Below are 18,552 nucleotides of genomic sequence, written 5' to 3'. Positions count from 1 at the left end.
CTCACAAGCATCCCCACTGGGGACCTGGCCCACAACCCAGGCATGTGCCTGGACTGGGAATAGAACTGGCGACCCTTTGATTCTCAGGCCCATGCTCAATCCACTGAGCCACACCAGCCACGGCTAAAACATTTTTGAAGTTCTCATTGGTTATTTATTTCATATCCTTCCCTGAGAAAAATAGTGGGAAGAATATATATATTTCATAGCTTTCACACTATGAAAAGCTGATTCTAGAGGCTGGAAAATTGTCCTATTTCCTCACCCTGCGAGCTACCTTCCTTAATTCTTTTGGCCATTATTAGTTCTACAGTGGAATTAGGTACCCTTAATTCTCAAAGTGATTCAAGATTTTTCCTATCTTGCAACTTGAGTGAAATAGGGGAAACTGTTAGAGGACCCGGGCATTGAAAGAAAGCTCAAGTGGACCGTCTCCCACTTTCTTGCCACCATGCACGTTCACCAGAGCCCTTGCACAACTCAAGACGAGCCCCACGCGGGGGAGTTCGAGCGCCACCCGGTCACCCACCACTGGGGCCGCCCTACCCCTCCTCCGTCTTTTCCCCGCCCAGACCCCTCTCCTCCCAGGAGGGGGCGTGGTCCCGCAGGAAGTTCTCGCCTTACAGAGAGGCAGGTATTTCCGGGTCCGGTATCATGGCAGGCTCTTTCCCTGAAGGCTCGCCCACGGAGGACGGCAGGAAAAGGCAGCAGTTCGGGAACCGCTTGCTGAGCGATCCGGCTCGTGTCTTCCACTGCAATGCCTGGTAATCGCCCTTCCCCTACTCTGGTCCGCGGGTCACCCTCTGTCCCTCCGCCCCGGAGCTCTCCGAGAAGCCCCTGACCGCCAGCTACGATTCCCGTGCCCTAATTCAAGTCGCCCTGCGCCCGGAGAAGAGGCGCTCGGAATCCAGCCCCTCACCCCGCCCCCCTTCTGGAACGTGAGGCCCCAAAGCTGCCTGTTTGATTTTCCCAGGGACAATGTGGAGTGGTCGGAAGAGCAGGCCGCGGCGGCGCAGAGGAAAGTCCAGGAGAACAGTACCCAGCGGGTGTGCCAGGAGAAGCAAGGTGCGCCCAAGGCGACCCTCGATGGTATCCACAGCCAGAGGACTGCTGGATGCGCTTTGCGGGAGGCCAGAGGACCGAGGCTGCCAAGAGCCTTTGTTCCCGGACTCGGGGGTAGAAGGGGAGAGGGGAGGGGAGGTGCATGAATGGAAAAGGGTTGCACCGGTAAAATCTTGTTAGGGCATAGAGGATGTTTTGTTTTTGATTGATACTATGTTTTAGTGTTCAAGTTTTCAGTTATGTCTACTAGATCCATATTAATATGACTGGCCTATGGCAACTGCTAAGAGATTGTCTTAGAGGATGTACTTAACATGTGATTACACTTTGCCTGAGGAAATGTTATCATTGAAGCCAGATTCAAGTGGTTAGATTCTAAATGATGTTGGAGGAGGGGACTGATGAATTATGTGTCTTTTCCTTGTGTGCTGGCTGTGAGGATTTAAGGCTTCTGCCAAGGAAAGATGGGTGAAACAGAATGGAAATAAGTCTGGCCAAAGAAAAAGAGACCGCTTCCGAAGAGGTGGATGACTTCATGGCAAAACGCCCCTAGACACTAAAACTAGAACTGGTTGGGCCTATATCCTAAGAGACCATTGAAGGTGGGACTAGAGATTGGAGAGTAGTACCCACTGAAAGATTTCTGTACAACAGTTAAGAAGATTCCAGTCACAAAATATTTACCTGACATAGTTGACAGGAACTAGATCAAAGCAACTTCAGGTTGAAAGGGACTTTGAAAATCATGTGGTCCACTATCCTCTTTTTACAGTTAAAGAAACTTGGACCGCAGGACACTAAGTGCCTTGCCCAGAGGTAAGCAGTTAGTAGTAGCAGTGGTGGAACTATCCAATTTCTTAGATTTTTGTTCTTTCTACTACACTTATCAAGGTCCTGTATTGACAAAGAGCAGAAAACTGAGATCCAGGACAGCCTTGGTCACCTTAAACAACAGCTTTGCTCTAAACAGTCCACATTTCTTTAGTATGTTCTGTCCTCCGGCATCAGAACTCCTCTCGTCTGAAGACCTTTTTTCCTTGTCAGCATTCTCTATTTTTCTTTTAGCCTTCTTTCCATTCTTAGTGTCTATTAGTAGTAGAGTTCATTTCTGGGTTCCATACTCTATAAAGAACCGCAGACAGAGGAAGGCATTTAAAGAAGAGCTGCCTGTATTGGAACCATTGAGTTCACATGGGAACCACTGAGTAACCTGGGATATTTAGCCAGTGCAAGAAGATCTAGAGAGGAAAATAACAGCCCTCAAAACACGAAAGAGCTGTTTTGTATGGCCCTGAGAAATGGTAGGACCTTTTGACCAAAAGTGATTAGACGGAGCTTTTGTTTAACATTAGAATTTTCTGATAGTTAAGAGCTGTGCAAAGATGTGGGGAGAGAATTGATAGGTAATAAGCGTCTTGGCAGGAGGTGGATTCCATGGAAGGACAAATTATGGAGGGAATGCAAGTGCGGTAAGTGGTAGAACAAAATGGTCTCCGTCTCTGAGGCCGTGGCTCTCGCTGAGCATACTTTTAATCTAAAATGACTTTCGGTGAAGCAAGGTGATAATTGACATTAGATACAAATAAAATATTGAGAAATGGTTCTGAAATTTTTTTTTCTTAAACATTTACAGTTGATTACGAGATTAATGCCAATAAATATTGGAATGACTTCTACAAAATCCACGAAAACAGGTTTTTCAAGGACAGACATTGGCTTTTCACTGAGTTCCCAGAGCTGGCACCTAGTCAAAACCAAAGTCACTTGATGGATTTGCTCTCAGAGAACAAGAGGAGTCCAGTGCCTGGATGGAAGAGCAGTGAGGACGGACCTGGCTTCATCACAGAAGAACAGCCCCAGTGCTCTTCAAATGGCCTTGGGCATAAAGCACAGACTCTTCCTGTGGAAGAGAACGTAACTCAGAAACTCGGGCACCTGGAAGTTCGTGCTGATGAGTTTCCTGGATCCTCAGCCACCTACCGAATATTCGAGGTAACCTCCCTTTATTGTCTGGTGGTGGGGTGAGCAAAGCAATGTTGTGCACACATAGTCAGTATAGAGAGGCCGACCACAAAGAGATGTCTGGTGAAGACTTGATTCTTATGTTGGCCAGGAATCACCTCCCTTTTTGAACTGAAATGCCCTAAATGCAGACCAAGATAGCTGCTGGTTGTGGCAAACAAGGAAAGATCTTCTGAGGTGCTGCCTGGGAACTTCATACTGCATCTGAAAGTTATAGGTCATGTTGCACCTGTCATCTGGAAGAGTCCCAAGACAACTTCTGTTACTTCTCTTATAAAGTGGAGAGGTTAGTTGGAATGGTGCCTGCTTCTCAGATGTGGGAGAATTCTTGTCCTTTGAGCTTGCACGGTATAGCAGAGGCAAGGCTAAGACCTGGAAAAGTGTCTAGGTGGGTACTGTAATGTAAATTCACAAATGGTGACCACATACTCCACTGGAAGCTGATTAATCTTAAGATTGAGTCCTATGGCATGACCTTGGACTAGTCTCTTAGAGGCCCCAAACAGAATGGGACTTCTGGCTCTCTCTGTCTCCCTCTGCCTCATAATTTTTATGAAGATTAATTGAAATAATGTATGTAAATAGCTAATAGTGTCTGGCACACAGTAAGCCTTCAGTAAGTAGTCACTGTTTTTTTAATTACCACACTCAGCCCTGTATTTAGGACAGTGAAATAATGGTTCCCTGTTCATGAATTTTTCAGCCCAGTCTATTAGAAACATTTTTCTGTGATATAGTGGAGCTCAGTAAAAAAAGAATTCATCTGCAAGACCATTCACTCGAATTCAAAAAGTAAAAACCACCTGTGCCCTTTTTTTAGACCAGCTCCCTTCTGCTAATGAAAGCCCATGCTGCCTCTTTAAGGGCTCCTGAGGTCAAGGTCAGGGAATGTCATGTGTACTGTTTAGCTCTGGCTGCCACATCCCCCCATACAATTAGGCAAGATTACCTATTGTTGATCACTTATCTAGCTTCATGTAATTAATTTGGAAAGTTCTGTGATTAATAATTCATTTCCATCTGCAGGTCGGTTGTGGTGTGGGAAACACAGTCTTTCCAATTTTACAAACCAACAAGTAAGTGTGTTTAAAGTTTCACTACGTGGCAGCAAAAAGGAGAAAAGTGGGGTTTGTTTATCAAAACTGACTGCATCAAATATAACTGGTCTACAGGAGATTGGAATTTCTGCAGTATCCATTAATGGATTGTTTTGATTTAATTTGATTTATAAGTTACCTTTGTCTGCAGGGAAATCAGGGAGATTTAAAACCTGTTACATTGTTAATACACAGTACCTTTTATAGTTTAACTCTTAATCAGTAAAGAGAATAGACATAATCCAGTTTGTAATGTAATTGTTCTGCTGTTTGTTTTTTCTGCCCATTTCAGTGACCCAAGACTCTTTGTTTACTGTTGTGATTTTTCTTCCACAGCTATACAGCTGGTCCAGGTAAGTGCCGTGGCTCCTATGAGTAATTTTCACTGACTAAAGGGAAAAGGTCTCCTAAAAAATCATGATTTCTAGCTATTTTATTGTACTGTGGTCTGAAAGTGAAAGATTTACTGAAACAACCTGGGTTAGAGGAGAGGGTCAGACATAAACACGGAATCTGCCACTTGCCAGCTGTGGAACTTGGGGCAGGTCTTTTGACCTCTCCAAACCTTCCATTTTTTAAGAACTGAAATGAGATGATTGTTCAGTCAGGGATCTTTACGCTACTAGTCACAGAAACATGTAGACAAACTCCACCAATGAAGTGGAATGCCATAGAACCCAAGAGCCTCCAGTGTAGCTGGCACTGAAACGCGACCCTGAAAAGGTGTCATATACCAAGGCAAGTTGGCTGGCTGGTGAGGTGTCGCCACCCCTTCCTTCCATCTCTACACTTCCCTCAAGTTCACAGTGTCTTATCTCTCATTACCCAGTGCTCACTTGCCTTCTTAAAATTTATTTTCTTGCCCTGGCTGATGTGGCTCAGTGGACTGAGTGCCAGCCTGAGAACCAAAAGGTCTCCAGTTTGATTCCCAGTCAGGGCACATGTCTGGGTTGAGGGCCAGGTCCCCGGTCAGGGGCATGCGAGAGGCAGTCGATCAATGTTTCTCTCCCTCTCTTTCTCCCTCCCTACCCCTCTCTCTAAAAATAAATAAATAAAATAAAATTGGTTTTCTCTTTGCAGACAAGCTTTCAGTAATAGGTTTTCTCTGGTTTTGCACATGGCCCCAGCATGCGTGCCCCTCCCACTCCCTTGCAGGTCCACCCTGTTCGGGTGTTCTCAGGATAGCATGACTGTCCCTGTTCCAGAGTCCCCAGCAAGAGTCTGGTTGACCCAGCCCAGCTGATAATCTGCTTGCCCCTTTTTAATTAGCTGTGACCAGTAAGGAACAAAGTCACATTTTAGGAGAAAAGAGATGTGAAAAGAGAAGTTACCCTAAACTGCATTCGCTATAATAAGTAAAATTTTCCACATTTAAAGAAATAGATTTTCCTGGAGAATTCCGTGATCTGTGTAATAGGCTGTAGTTGGATTGGGAGTTGTTTTAAATCATGCTTTTTCAATATGTTTTGTCTTTTGTCTTTCTCCTTAGGAGGTCCCTTTTTTCCCTCTTGGTCACTTACCTACCTGATCATTTTCCAGTCCTCAGGTCTTGTCCCTGCATCAGAATATAGTAGGAGAATCGGGAACATTCCATTTTAAAAGCACCAGTTGGATTCCATAGGCTCTTCACAACAGTTGTTCTTGGTTCTTAGCCTTTGATGCCTTAATGATTAGAGCTCTATCCCTCAGAGGGAAGTAACCGCAATTATACTTAACGCAAGATTAACTTACCTTGAGGCTCTGTGAACATTCTCCAACCTGTGTGTCTCTGTCTTCCAACTGTCCGCAGACAAATTCAGCATATGATCCTTCTCGGTGTTTTGCCTTTGTTCACGATTTGTGTGATGAAGATAAGAGCTACCCAATTCCCAGGGATAGTCTCGATATCATCGTCCTCATATTTGTTCTTTCAGCCGTTGTTCCAGACAAGTAAGTTACAGGTTCCTTAACCAGTAGTATAACAAAAACACAGCTTTAATCAGGGGCCTTGGTGTCAGAGTTGGGCCCTGAAGAAAAAGAACATTCTGATAGAAGCCACTCCATCTAAAATGATAGAAGCATCTCAACCATTTTTTCTAAATTTGTCCTGAAGTTCAACTTGTGTTTCAGCCTCTAAACCTCTGCTTATTGACTGCAGCGCTTGGTTCTTCTTTTCATTTTTATGGTGTAATATCCCCAAAGAAGGTGGGGAGCCATTCTTAATGGGTGTATGGAGAAATTTCCTGTTGATAATCTCATTGCATGCTGTTTTAGATCTGTGAGTGCCACCATGGTTAGGTAACATCTCATTATCAGTCTTTTTAAATGCCTTAAATAAACAAAGCTTTTACCAACAGCACAAAATTTACAGTGAAGCTTTACTCAGCTGTTCTCTGATCCTTAAGTTCTGTGGAAAACTGAAATACAGTAGAATTTCATAAAATCAGTTTAGATACGAGACAATTACTGTGTCCTAGAAGACACTGTTAAAGCTTCATAGACATAGGCAACTCGTCTTCCTGGTGAAATACTGTCTCAGGGAAGCGGTATTGGTTGGAAACCCGGGGGAGTGATCGGTCTTCTCTGGCCCATGTTCCCTCTAGAATAGCACTGAGTCATCTGGCCTGGCAGGTATTGGGAGTGCGCAGTGCAGGCCGATGGGACAGCACACAGGGCCTGTCCTGGCTCAGCTAAACATTAATAACTGCAGGAGTTAAGGGCTACAGGCTTTTAAAAACTGGCACGGACTGAAACGAAGCATTAAAGTTAAAAATAAGTTATTTAATATTTAAATAAACTTTCAGATATTTTTTTGTAAGTCTGTAGTGTGTATACTTCTGAAGTAAGAAAACCCAAAGCCTGTACCAGGCCTCGGTACAGAAAGCGAAGTAGGAAATGTGAAGCGCCCTGCCCATAGGTATTCATTTGCATACTGACTTACCATGTGAATTGTGAGTCCCTGAGGTTCAGTCTTTATTTAACAAATGGAGAGATTCAGTTTTGTATTCAAAGAGCTTGGGCCTGGTGGGGCAGGCAGATGAGTCCACTGTTAGTCCCACAGCAGGTGGTCAGGGGTCCCTGGGAGCCTTGGGAGCACAGGGCAGGGATGGCTTCCTCTTGAGGCGATCTCAGGAGGAGTAGGAAATGAGCCTGGCAGAGTTTGTCACTTGCATTGTGGTGGAGCCCTAAGGCAGAAGCAGATTATCCTCAGCTGTGAGCAGGCCCCAGAAGGCACATCAGAAATTTGGATGGGTGTTCCTGTTCTAACTAAAGCAATGGCAGAAGACTTAAGATTTCAGGATTAGGAAATCCACCGGATTTTTAGAATATGCAACAAGGGAAAGGAATCCTGCCCTTAAAGAGACTGATCTTTACTCCCTGTTACCCCACAGGATGCAGAAGGCTATTAACAGACTGAGCAGGCTTCTGAAGCCTGGAGGGATGATGCTTCTGCGAGATTATGGCCGCCATGATATGGCTCAGCTTCGGTTTAAAAAAGGTATTTTGCTACTATGATCAAAATAATGGCTTTGTCATCAGAATAGGCATACAAATCAGTGGAACGGAATGGAGACTCTAGAGTTATAGCTCCACATATAAAGCCATTTAGTACATGACAGGGGTGGTCTATTTTTGAAGACTTGTATAATCTAGGTATTAGGGAAGTCTTTTTGACCAAGACAGCTACTATTAAAAGAGCTATTTTTAGAAAAACATTTGAGTACATAATTTTAAATGTGGTATGGCAAGTGATGCTGTTAGAAGTTAAAAGGCAAATATTTTCAGTGCATAAAACAGACAAAGACAACATCTTGTTCTTCAAGGGGCTCTTAGCAAATGGATAAGGAGAAGATCAGTGGCCCACCCAAATCGATGCTTCTCTCCCTCCCTCCCTCTCTCTCTCTCTAAAATAAGTAAACTCTTTTTTAAATAATAACAAATAAAAGCACCATGTATTATCTGTTTGATTCAGCAGTCCTTTTGGGAATTTTTCAAGAACTAGCCCTAATATATACATAAGCAAAGTCTTGGAAACAAAGTGAATGCCTCTGGATAGAGGAATGTATTGCTTGTCATGTGAGGTAGACCCCATAGCACTGGTCTTGGGCAGGGGTGGGAAGGGGGTTCCATTGTTCCATTGTGTTACCAACTGAGAAGAGCTGTGTGCAGATGAGTGTTTCAAACTTGATCCCACATATAGTAGTAGCTGGGGAGAAATACACAAGTAAGTAAAGCAAATAAGATTATGTTGACATTCAAAAGGTGAAGGATTACACACCAGGGTGTTAAATTGACTTAAAGCCGGAGGCGGGGCGGGAGGGGCAGGTTAGCAGCAGAAGGGAGAGTGTGTCCAAGATCAAAACAGTGTATGTGTTATATTTATGAACATGTGTGTGTGTGGACACATGGAGAGACATGTGAAATGGCAGTCACCAAAATGGTACTGGTGGCTGTCTTAAGTTTCCTTTCCCTCAACTTAGTTGTATCGCTGGATGTTTATTTCTCTCTGTCTTTTTTTTTAAACAAAGAGTGTATGGTATTTATTTAGTCAGGGAAAGGGGAAGCACAACCTGTTTCAGCATGAAACAGACCGCTAGAACAGGGACTCAGAGTCGCACATGTTAAAGTTTCTCTGATTTTTGCCTTATCGCTCTGCAGGTCAGTGTCTCTCTGAAAATTTCTACGTGAGAGGCGATGGCACCAGAGTTTACTTCTTCACACAAGGTATGAAAGCAACGCTCATCTTTACGCTAGCACTGCCACGGTGCCGTATTGAAAGTTCCTCAGTGGACTTTCAGAAGTAAGACCATCTGGCCCTCCTCCTACCTTTTGCAGCCTTTTCCTGCCCTTTTCTGTCCGTCACAGCCAACCTGAACCTCTCGCTCTTCTCCATGTAGGCTCAGCTCGTACGCCTTCAGTCCTCCACCTTGTTCTTCTCTCTGTCCTTCCTCCCTGTCATTTTGTTCAAAACGGGAAACCAGCCCATTTTGCAAGACTGTTTCACCCTCTGAGTGGGTTGTGCTGTAGGAGCACCCGAGTTAGGGTGAACTTAGTGTTCCCCGAGTTCCAGATGTCACCCAGAGCTGTCCTCTGCTGCTTGCCCAGCTGCAGGGTTCCTCCTCCACCAGTGCCTTAGGAACACTCCATGGCTGGGCCCCTGGTCAGGTCACATACTTTTCTGAGCCTTTGTTTAAAGTGATGGAACCTGTCCCTAAAAAAAAAAAAAAAAAAGGCTTTGACATACGTATATGTAGATTTTTATGTGTAATTTTAAGGTGTTTATAGGACACTTCATGAACGTTCCTCCCCATCAGCTGACTCTTAGAGAAGCTTGCCCTTGGATTCCAGGCCACCCTTCACCGATGGTTTGGCTTCCCCTACCTAAATGTGAACTTGCTATTTCCAAGCCACTACTGCATTTATAGCTAAACAGCCCACAGAAGCCACTTAAAATATAATAAACATCTCTTTTCCAAACTAGATGAATTGGACACACTTTTCACAACTGCTGGACTGGAAAAAGTTCAGAACCTAGTGGATCGCCGATTGCAAGTGAACCGAGGGAAACAGCTGACAATGTACCGAGTTTGGATTCAGTGCAAATACCGCAAACCTCTTCGGTCCCACACTGGCTCCTGACAGCAGGGCAGCTCTTGGCTTTTTTAAAAGAACATCCACAAATGGTGTCTTGTGGATGGTGGACAGTTCCAGGAATCAAGGTTGAGTCCTGAAGCTAGGAAAAACTACTTTTTACCGAGATTCTAATAATCATGCTTCATGTTTGTGAAGACCTTTAATATATACTTTTCTCCAGCTTTTTCTTACTTTGAGATCTCAAAGAATCTTTCTTGCCATTTTGTAATATCTTAACTGAAATATTCATGGAAATTAGGAATTTTAAAGACATCAAGAATTTATTTCCATGTGAAAGTATCATTTGTGATAAAGTGTCATTTGACTGTTTTAATAAGTTATTTGGGAATTCAAATATGTGGTTCTAAGGTATTTTAAGTACTTTTCCCCCCTCTAGTTAACCTGTGTCTAAAAATTAAAAGGATCTTCTTCACTTATTTTTTTTTTATTGTGCCCTTAAATGTTTGACACATAGAAATTGAGAAAGCTAGCCCTGGCTAGTGTGGCTCACTGGATTGAGAACTGGCCTGCAAACCAAAGGGTCGCCAGTTTGATTCCCAGTCAGGACACATGCCTGGGTTGTGGGGCAGCTCCCCAGTAGGGGGCACATGTGAGGCAACCACACATTGATGTTTCCCTCCCTCCCTTCCTCTCTCTCTAAAAATAAATAAATAAATAAAATATTTTCTAAAGAAAAGAAAGAAATTAAGAGAACTTTATCACTTCTGAATGTGATCATCAACATTGTTACTTTTTTTTTTATGTTCTGCTCTTTTTCAGTTATCACTTTTACATGTTTCTGTCTTGTGGGCCATAAGTTATGGGATGTGTTCAATTCATTCCTACATTTTGGATTTTCAACTGGTTTATTTTAGTTATTTATGTGAGAAGACACAAGCAATTTTTTAAATCAGACCAAACTTACAGAAAAGTATAGTACCGGGAATATTACAAGGATAGTAAGTTTTTCTCTGAGTCATTTTTAAGAGTAAGTTGGAAGGTAATGTCTCAACATTATTACATATTTTAATATGTAATTCCTGTTACGGAACATTCTCTGATATCACCAAATAATGTCCATCAGAAGTAGAAATTTCCATGGAAACACTACCATCCACAGATAACCAGGTTTTCCCAATGGTCTCAATATATCCTTTACCACTTAAGAAAAAAAGCCATTTTGTTGCCTAGTAGTCATGCCTCAGGCTCCTTCAAGTTTGTTTTCATGACTTTGACATTTGAAGATTACCAGCTATTTTGCAGACTGCCCCTCAAATTGGGTTTGCTGATATTTCCTCATGATTTGGTTCAAGTTCTACCTTTTTGGCAAGAATATCAGAAGTGGTGCTATGTTCTTCCATTGCTTCCTAGTGGGATACATGCTTCTGAATGACCCCATTGGTGATGTTAACCTTAATCACCCCATTGCGGTGATGTCTGCTGGGATTCTCCGCTGGAAAGTTACTGGTAAGCATTTTATAGAGTAGTGCTTTAGACTAAAAACCCCATTCCTCACCCAACTACCCCCTGGTTTCAGCATCTTTTGATGTTTCGTGGCTGATGACTAATCTAATAGTTGTCACATAGTGTTTTTTATTTTATTTTTTTTTAGATTTTATTTATTTACTTTTAGAGGAAGGGAGGGAGAAAGAACAGCAGTGTGTGAGAGATACATCGATTGATTGCTTCACTCACCCCCAACTGGGGACCTGGCCTACAACCCAGGCATGCTCCCTAACTACAAATTGAACCAGGAATCAAACCAGCAACCCTCTGACTCGCAGGCCAGCACTCAATCCACACCAGCCAGAGCTGTGTTTTCTAATCCCATCACTTCCATATTTATTCGTTGGTGTTCTATGAGGAGAACTTTCTTTTCTCATCCATTTGCTTAATATGGACTGATGGGTTACTTTTAATTCAATGATATACTATTATTATTTTAATGCTCATATTATCCCAGATTTGGCCAGTGGGAGCCCCTTCCAAAGCTTCTGTAACCTTTTGACACGTCCCTGTCATGCTTTGAAGACTTGAAGCACAAGCTGTTCTAGGCTCATCTTGTACTTCGCCCCAGTCTGAACCAGCCATTTTCCCTAAGGAGTTCTGTTTCTTGGGTGGAGAAAGGTATTTAGAAACCAAGCTAAGTGTGCTTACTACTATTAGGGTGTCCCCATTCCTAGGCCACCTAATTGAATGGGGCCGAGGGATATATGTATGTATGGATACAAACACTTGAATCTATGGTTCTATACTTACATATATTGAAAACCATCAGTTCAACTGTGGCTGCTGTGGCTCAGTGGACTGAGCACCCCGTTGCATTCCCACTCAGGGCACATGCCTGGTTTCAGGCCAGGTCCCCAGTTGGGGGCTTATGAGAGGCAACCAATAGATGTTTCTCTCACACATTGATGTTTCTCTCCCTCTCTTTCTCCCTCTCTATACTTGTAGTTCCCTTTTCCAGTAATCCCAAACTCCCATGATCCTTGTTAACCGTCTTTCGCTGTATATAATGCACACCCACAATTTGCCACGCATTATTCACAGGATTTTGTAATCATACCCATGTATAAAGTGCATCTTTATTTTTCCCTCAAAAATTTGGGCCAAAAAGTACGCATTATACACAGCTAAATACGGTATACTGGGCCAATCCCATCACACATAACCATTCATTTGCTACCACCCACACATAGATGCCCTTCTCACCTCTCAGGCTCTGACACTCCATTCCAAGCCACTATTGCGACCATGTCCTTATATAGACACCCTCCTCACCCTGCCCTGGACCCAGTAATCCCATGGGGCCACCGCCTCTCTACCCCTGTGCTCACATCTACCTTGCTTAGCTTCACCTAAGGGGTCTGAAGAGGTAGGAGAGAAGGGAGCTCCCGTCTTTTCCATCACGCTGAATTTATTTAAAAGGAATAGACTGAGTCATTGGAATGGTATTTATATTTTGAAATGAAGGACAGATACATTAACTCAGTGGTCCACTAAGGACCCTCCTTTGGCATCTCTGAAGCTTTTCGAAGCAGCAGGAACAGTTTTTATTTCGTGTTCCTAACACCTGACTTGGGCCTTGGCTTAAGTAAAACAGGTGAGCCTCTTCCTGACCCCCGCTCCCTTTTCTTCTCTGCCATCTGCTAAGCTCTCCCTCTGCTCCCTGACTTTTTATCTGTCAGGCTAACTTGAACTCCCCAAGAGAATTTGCATAATTTTTTCAACTTGGAATTGCTGATGAGCAGAGGACACTGAAACATGGTCAGAGTAGGTTGAAGTATGACCTCAGTGCCACTCAGAAAAACAGACTGGACTGCCATGCTGACTCCGAATGGCATCGCTTGATATTTCTCATGAAAAAAGAAAAAAAGTGCTGCGTTGGCTAGGTAGGTAGCTCCACGTGTGAAACTGCTCAGGAAGTTGTGGTTTAGATTCAAGCATAATGGAGAAGTGTATCTGAAACTGACTGAGCTTCCTAAGTAGTGTTAATTGGGCTGAGGAGATCAAGTTCAATGTTGTTTGAAAAATGAGGGACAGTTTAATTTGAAACAGGTGCACTGGAGCTATTGGAGTGGAGCCATGTTCCTGAAGGCGATGTCCAGGTCAGGGTGTAACACAATCACTCCAAGAGCACGGGTCCTTACACCACAAAATGATTCATCTCTGATTTTGTATACTTTACCTCGAGCCTGGCCTCTGCTAATGCTGTCAAACCTATGCTTTGTAATTGGTCCACTGCCTGCCTTCTGTAAGTTCATGCTCTGTTGGGCTCTGGTTGGAAAATTAGGGCCCTGGAACCTTAGCAGGAAAGGATACTGTAATGGACTAAGACTTCCTACTTTCCTCTAATTGATTCCTCTCTTTGCTTGACGACATTACTTTAGTAATAGCGAGGAGTCCTAACTGCGCCTTACAAGATGAGCTCAGGACAAACAGCTTCTTTCACTCTTCACAAAGGCCTGTTCTTTGGTTGGTGGCTGCAGCTGCTATTTTCAGAGCCCAGCTGCATCGATGCGTTACAGATTTTTGTATGTTCCCTAATTTCGTGTGCAGGTTATGATTTGAGAGGTGGAAGAAGTGCTGATGGTGAGTCTCACAGGTAAAAACACTGAAGTATAGATCACGGCCACCTCACTTTATTTCAGTGAATTTCTAGGTTCAAGATTGGACACTGTCTCGACTATAGTTAGCAGACTGCATTGTGTGACCACGTTGTAGGACAAATAGCCACAATCAGATCCTATGCTGCAGTTGGGGAACCTAAGACACAGCAGCCAGAGGCCCTGACCAAAAGCTCAAGTTGGGCATCTTTTCCCAGAGGTGAGCCCCAAATTGCATGCATTCATTCATTCCCTTCCTTTCTTTCTCTGCATTTGGATTTCTCCATTAAAACTTAAAATATCCTTAGAAAGAGTCATATATTAAACATTAATCAGCAATGACATGTTAGACAAACACTTCCCAGGGGGTGACTAGGAATGGAGGAAGCCCTGACGTGCCCTGCTGTCAGTAAGCCCCCCACACCCTCCTTGACCTTGGTTCCCATTACTCTCTTTACAGGGAAATTAAGGCTGACATTCAATGGAGCTCACTAATGAGTAGTTCCTTGGGGGATCTTTGTATTCTCAACACTTAGCACAGCACCTGGGCCTTGGTTGGGGCTCATGAATGAGGACTGAATGACTAAGCAGCTTCTTCCTGTCCTGCCAGTACCCTCCCACCTCCTAAGACCCCCACTGGCACAGTCTGCATTTCACTTCAGAAGCCCACAGTGCACAGACAGGGCTGTGTCACAAGGAGCAGCAGCTCAGGCTGGCTGAAATGAGAAAACACAAGGTAGAAGAAGACAGGGTCTTGTGGACTCCCAGGGCAGAAATGCAGAGAGGCCTCGGAAGAGCCAGGGGAAGTGTGATTCACCACTATTCCCCTCGGCTCTCTGAGGACCTCTCTTGTCCTCAGTCCACCTGGAGGAGGAGACCATGACTTAGCTCCGAAGGCTTGATGTCTTAGTAATACAGGCATGTCATGTGTGTGTTTGCGTGTGTGTGCATCTACATCTGCGTGTGATGTGTGCAGCTCCCGAGTGGGTTTACAGGCCGGGCACAGCCCCCACAAGGCAACCACAGAGCAATGTTTTTGTTTCATCTTCCTAAACATCGACATCCGAGTACCACCACTATTTGATCTTTTAAAATTACTGACATGCTTAAATATGTTTTTAAGATGATTATATCACTGCTATAAATGCAAAATAATATCAGTTGTCATGAACAGAAGGTATTTTAAAAAAATAAATACAATGAAAACAACAGCATAGAATAAATTCTAGGTGGATCCCATTGCTGGTCAGAGGCTCTGATCCGTAGGCCTGGAAACAGCATTGAACAGAGCAGACTGAATCAGCTCTCCTGGAGGTCACATTTGGATGGGGAGATCCCAACAACAAATCCATAATATGTGTATCAGGTGGGCGTGTGCCGGGAAAAACTAAGCAGGGTAGGAAACAGAGAGAGGTGGCGGGAAACAGAGGAAAGGACCCTCTGGAACAGAGTGGACAGGGAAGGTCTGCTGGAGGAGCTGACATTCCTTAGGGGATGTCTGGGGGAAGAGCCTTCTAGGCAAGAGAAACAGTGATTTCAAAGGCCGGAGGATCATGGTAGACTTCCACATTCTCTACCCCACAGCGTGGAGAACATTGCCTCACAAATACAAGCTTAAGGGGCCATTATTCACGCTGGTAATCAATGTATCTGCCTCTAGCACATTTTAATAAGAGTATTATCCAGCACACTATTTATTAAGAAATGAGTGAGAATGATCATGTATCTACTACTGACCCTCAGGGCCAATAAGGGTCTGGATTCTTCTTGGGTCATTAAAATTATGAAGCCGGCCCAACTCACAAGAGTCTGGTGTATAAGCCAGGATTTTTAGCCTGTGATCTGAGACATAACTGACAAGCTGAGGGGATCCCCTCATGAAAGAACGCTGCTCGAGGGACTGGAGATCACAAGCTGATGGTTAAGAATACACCAAAGCCTGGGAGTAGGATCGCAAGAGAGGTTTCTTTCAAACCTTGGCTGTCCCGAGGTTCCCCATCACACCAGTGAAGCAACTGCTGAGCAGGTCTGCAGTAACGCTAATGGGCATTTGTTTAGCCCTTAATGTGCTTTAAAAAGCTTTTCATATGTTTAATCCTCACAGTGCCCCTGTGGTATAATTATCTCCATTTTACAGATGAGGAAATCTGAGGTTCACAGAGGGTAAATGGTTTACCAAAGTCAGACACTAGTGTTAACTGTAAGGCAATTAGCCTAAGATAAAGGAGGGTTAGCTTGATATAAGTGATATTTGACATAATATATGGATTTCAGCATAATTGCCTCCAACCAACTCTGCCTGCCCGGAAATCAGAAAATGTTACACCAGCTCAGAGGTTAACCCTGTTGCCTGCAAGTTCAGGGGGAGAGAGAGGAGAGACAGCACAGGTTCCTGTCCACTCCCCCAAAATCTCCCAAGGAAAAAGGAATAACTACAACTGTCAGAAGTGTAACATAACTATCAAAAGCCCATGAAATCAGTGTTGGCCACGTGGCTCAGTTTGTTGGAGCACCATTCTGTGCACTGAAAAGTTGCTGGATCGATTTCCAGGCAGGGCACATGTCTAGGTTTCGGGTTCCATCCCCAATTGGGGAGTGTACTGGAGGCAACAATCCATGTTTCTTTCTCACGTTGTTTCTCTCTTTCTCCCTTCCTTTCTCTAAAATCAATGGAAACATGTCCAAACATGTCCTCTGGTGAGGATTACAAAAAAAAACCAAAAAACAAAAAACTACAGCCCTGACTAGTGTGGCTCAGCTGGGGGTTGTCCCACAAAACTAAAGGTCGCAGGTTCAATTCCCAGTCAGGGCACATGCCTGGATTGTGGGTTCAGTCCCCAATCAGGGCTCATACGATTGACGTCTTTCTCTTATGTCAACGCTTCTCTCCTACATTGATGTTTCTCTACCTCTCCCTCCCTACCCCTCTCTAAAAATCAATACAATCTTTTTTAAAAAAGCCCATGAAATCAACTACATAAATTGTGTTAGTTTTACAGCATGGTACAAATCACAACATTTTCATCAAATTAGAAATTCTTCATCCACCACCTTTACCCTGTGGGGGGCCCTGCCTGTGAGGCTTGGCTCAGCCTGGGGTGAGGGGAGGACCTGGATTCTGCCGCTGGCAGGGCGACCTGTGTGTGCGTCCCATTCAGTTGCACAGTGCCAGGCTCGGCTCAGTGCTCTGCTGTTGCTGTCTTGAAATTCTTGATAATTTTTAAAAGAAGGGGCCCTGCAAATTGTGTAGATATTCCTGCTGCTGCTTCTTTCTTGCTCCTTTCTCCCTCTTTCTCCTTCCTTAAGAAAGTGTCTTCTCTTGACTTTTATTTTTCCCTTCCCAGTTTGTTAACTGACCCTTGGCCACCCTGGGTTGGATCTTGTGGCTCAGGGCAGCACCCCCTGCCCACCTTTGGCTCTTTCTTCCTTTCCAAGCCCCTCTCCGCTCTCCCATCAGGCAGACCTTTCAGACACACCAAGCATGGACCCCCTCAGGACTTGCTGCTCTTGTCGGAAAGGCCCTGTATGTTCCCCATCTTCTCTTGGTTGGGACCTTTTCCTCATGCAGGACTCGGCTCAAAGAGTCTCCCTCTTCCCCAGAATCCTTCCCTGCTGACACCCTTGACAAGCGTCTCCACTATCACTCAGAATCCTTTCTATGCCCTCAGGCATACTACTTATGGGGCTTTATCTTCCTCATGACACAGTGTTTTATTTAAGATTTTATTTATTTATTTTTAGAGAGAGGGGAAGGCAGGGGGGAAGAAAAAGGGGGGAGACACATCAATGTGCAAAAGATACATCAATTGGTTGCCTCTCACACACCCTCAACTAGGCACCTGGCCCACAACCCAGGCATGTGTCTTGACTGGAAATCAAACCAGTGACCTTTTGGTTAGCAGGTCAGCCCTCAATCCACTGAGCTGCACCAGCCAGGGCCCTCATGACACACTGTTTTTATTATCTGCCTCTTGCCTCTAGTCTAGACGCTCCTTGAGGTTGGGGACTTCGTTTATTTTGTGCACAGTTGTATCCTCAGTATTTACAATGGTGTCTGGCACATATAGGTGCTTAATAAGTGAGTACACAGAATGTCATCCAAGAGCTGGGTCTATAGACAGCATCAGGCATCAAAGTAAGGAAAAGTCAAATTCTGTCATCTAATCCGGTGGGAAAGAGTGGGGCCAGAGCTGAAAGCTTCTATGGACAGAAGGTGACATCTAAATGTTTCTCAGAAGCCAAGTGTACCTGGGAAAGAATGGGATGAGATCCAGCAAGAGAGCAAGGCTGCTCAGCAACCTGGTGGTTGAGGCCTGGTCAGGATGGTTGAAAGGGGAAGAAACAGTCTAGGGAAGCCCACTGGCCTGGAACCCACCAGTGCAATGGAGTGAATGAGCTGATCCACCTTGAGTCTTTAAATGCCCAGTACTCAGATAACTTCCAAATCTGTGTTACAAGCTAAGGATCTCATTTAACCCTTGAACTAGTTTATCTAAATACCTCCTGGGTATCTCTCTTCTGGGGAATGCCCTCGGGCAACTCAAATTCAAAATGTCCAAAGCAACTCATAAAAGTGTAAAAGACTGGTGTTGAAGTCCTGGAGTCGCCACCTCATTTGTTCCCTGTGTCATCTTGGCCCAGTTACAAAATTC

At 44.2% G+C, this 18,552-nt stretch overlaps 1 protein-coding gene and 1 long non-coding RNA gene across 3 annotated transcripts; one reads left to right on the top strand and one right to left on the bottom strand.

Annotated features, from left to right (window-relative positions):
* Positions 1-637: 637 nt before the first annotated feature.
* Positions 638-10,535, top strand: METTL2A (methyltransferase 2A, tRNA N3-cytidine). Of its 2 annotated transcripts, none has more exons than XM_024573097.4 (9): positions 638-764; positions 974-1,065; positions 2,696-3,054; positions 4,111-4,160; positions 4,474-4,534; positions 5,971-6,110; positions 7,553-7,659; positions 8,820-8,885; positions 9,643-10,535. In XM_024573097.4, exons 1-9 carry the CDS (start codon positions 655-657, stop codon positions 9,798-9,800), a joined length of 1,143 nt encoding a protein of 380 aa, XP_024428865.2. In that variant the 5' UTR covers positions 638-654; the 3' UTR covers positions 9,801-10,535. The 2 variants fall into 2 exon arrangements, with proteins under 2 accessions (XP_024428865.2, XP_045038490.2); XM_045182555.3 differs by having other exon boundaries at positions 8,820-8,961; positions 9,643-9,747.
* On the bottom strand, positions 6,060-9,629 carry LOC123477975 (uncharacterized). The gene is made up of 3 exons (XR_006653059.2): positions 8,988-9,629; positions 7,102-7,345; positions 6,060-6,187 (listed from the first exon to the last, which is right to left on the bottom strand). It is a non-coding gene; the product is annotated as an uncharacterized lncRNA (long non-coding RNA).
* Positions 10,536-18,552: the final 8,017 nt, after the last annotated feature.

Source organism: Desmodus rotundus, chromosome 9 (assembly GCF_022682495.2).
Source record: "Desmodus rotundus isolate HL8 chromosome 9, HLdesRot8A.1, whole genome shotgun sequence".
NCBI lineage: Eukaryota > Metazoa > Chordata > Mammalia > Chiroptera > Phyllostomidae > Desmodus > Desmodus rotundus.
Note: the sequence above shows the minus strand (reverse complement) of the source record. Positions and strands in the feature narration are given on the sequence as shown.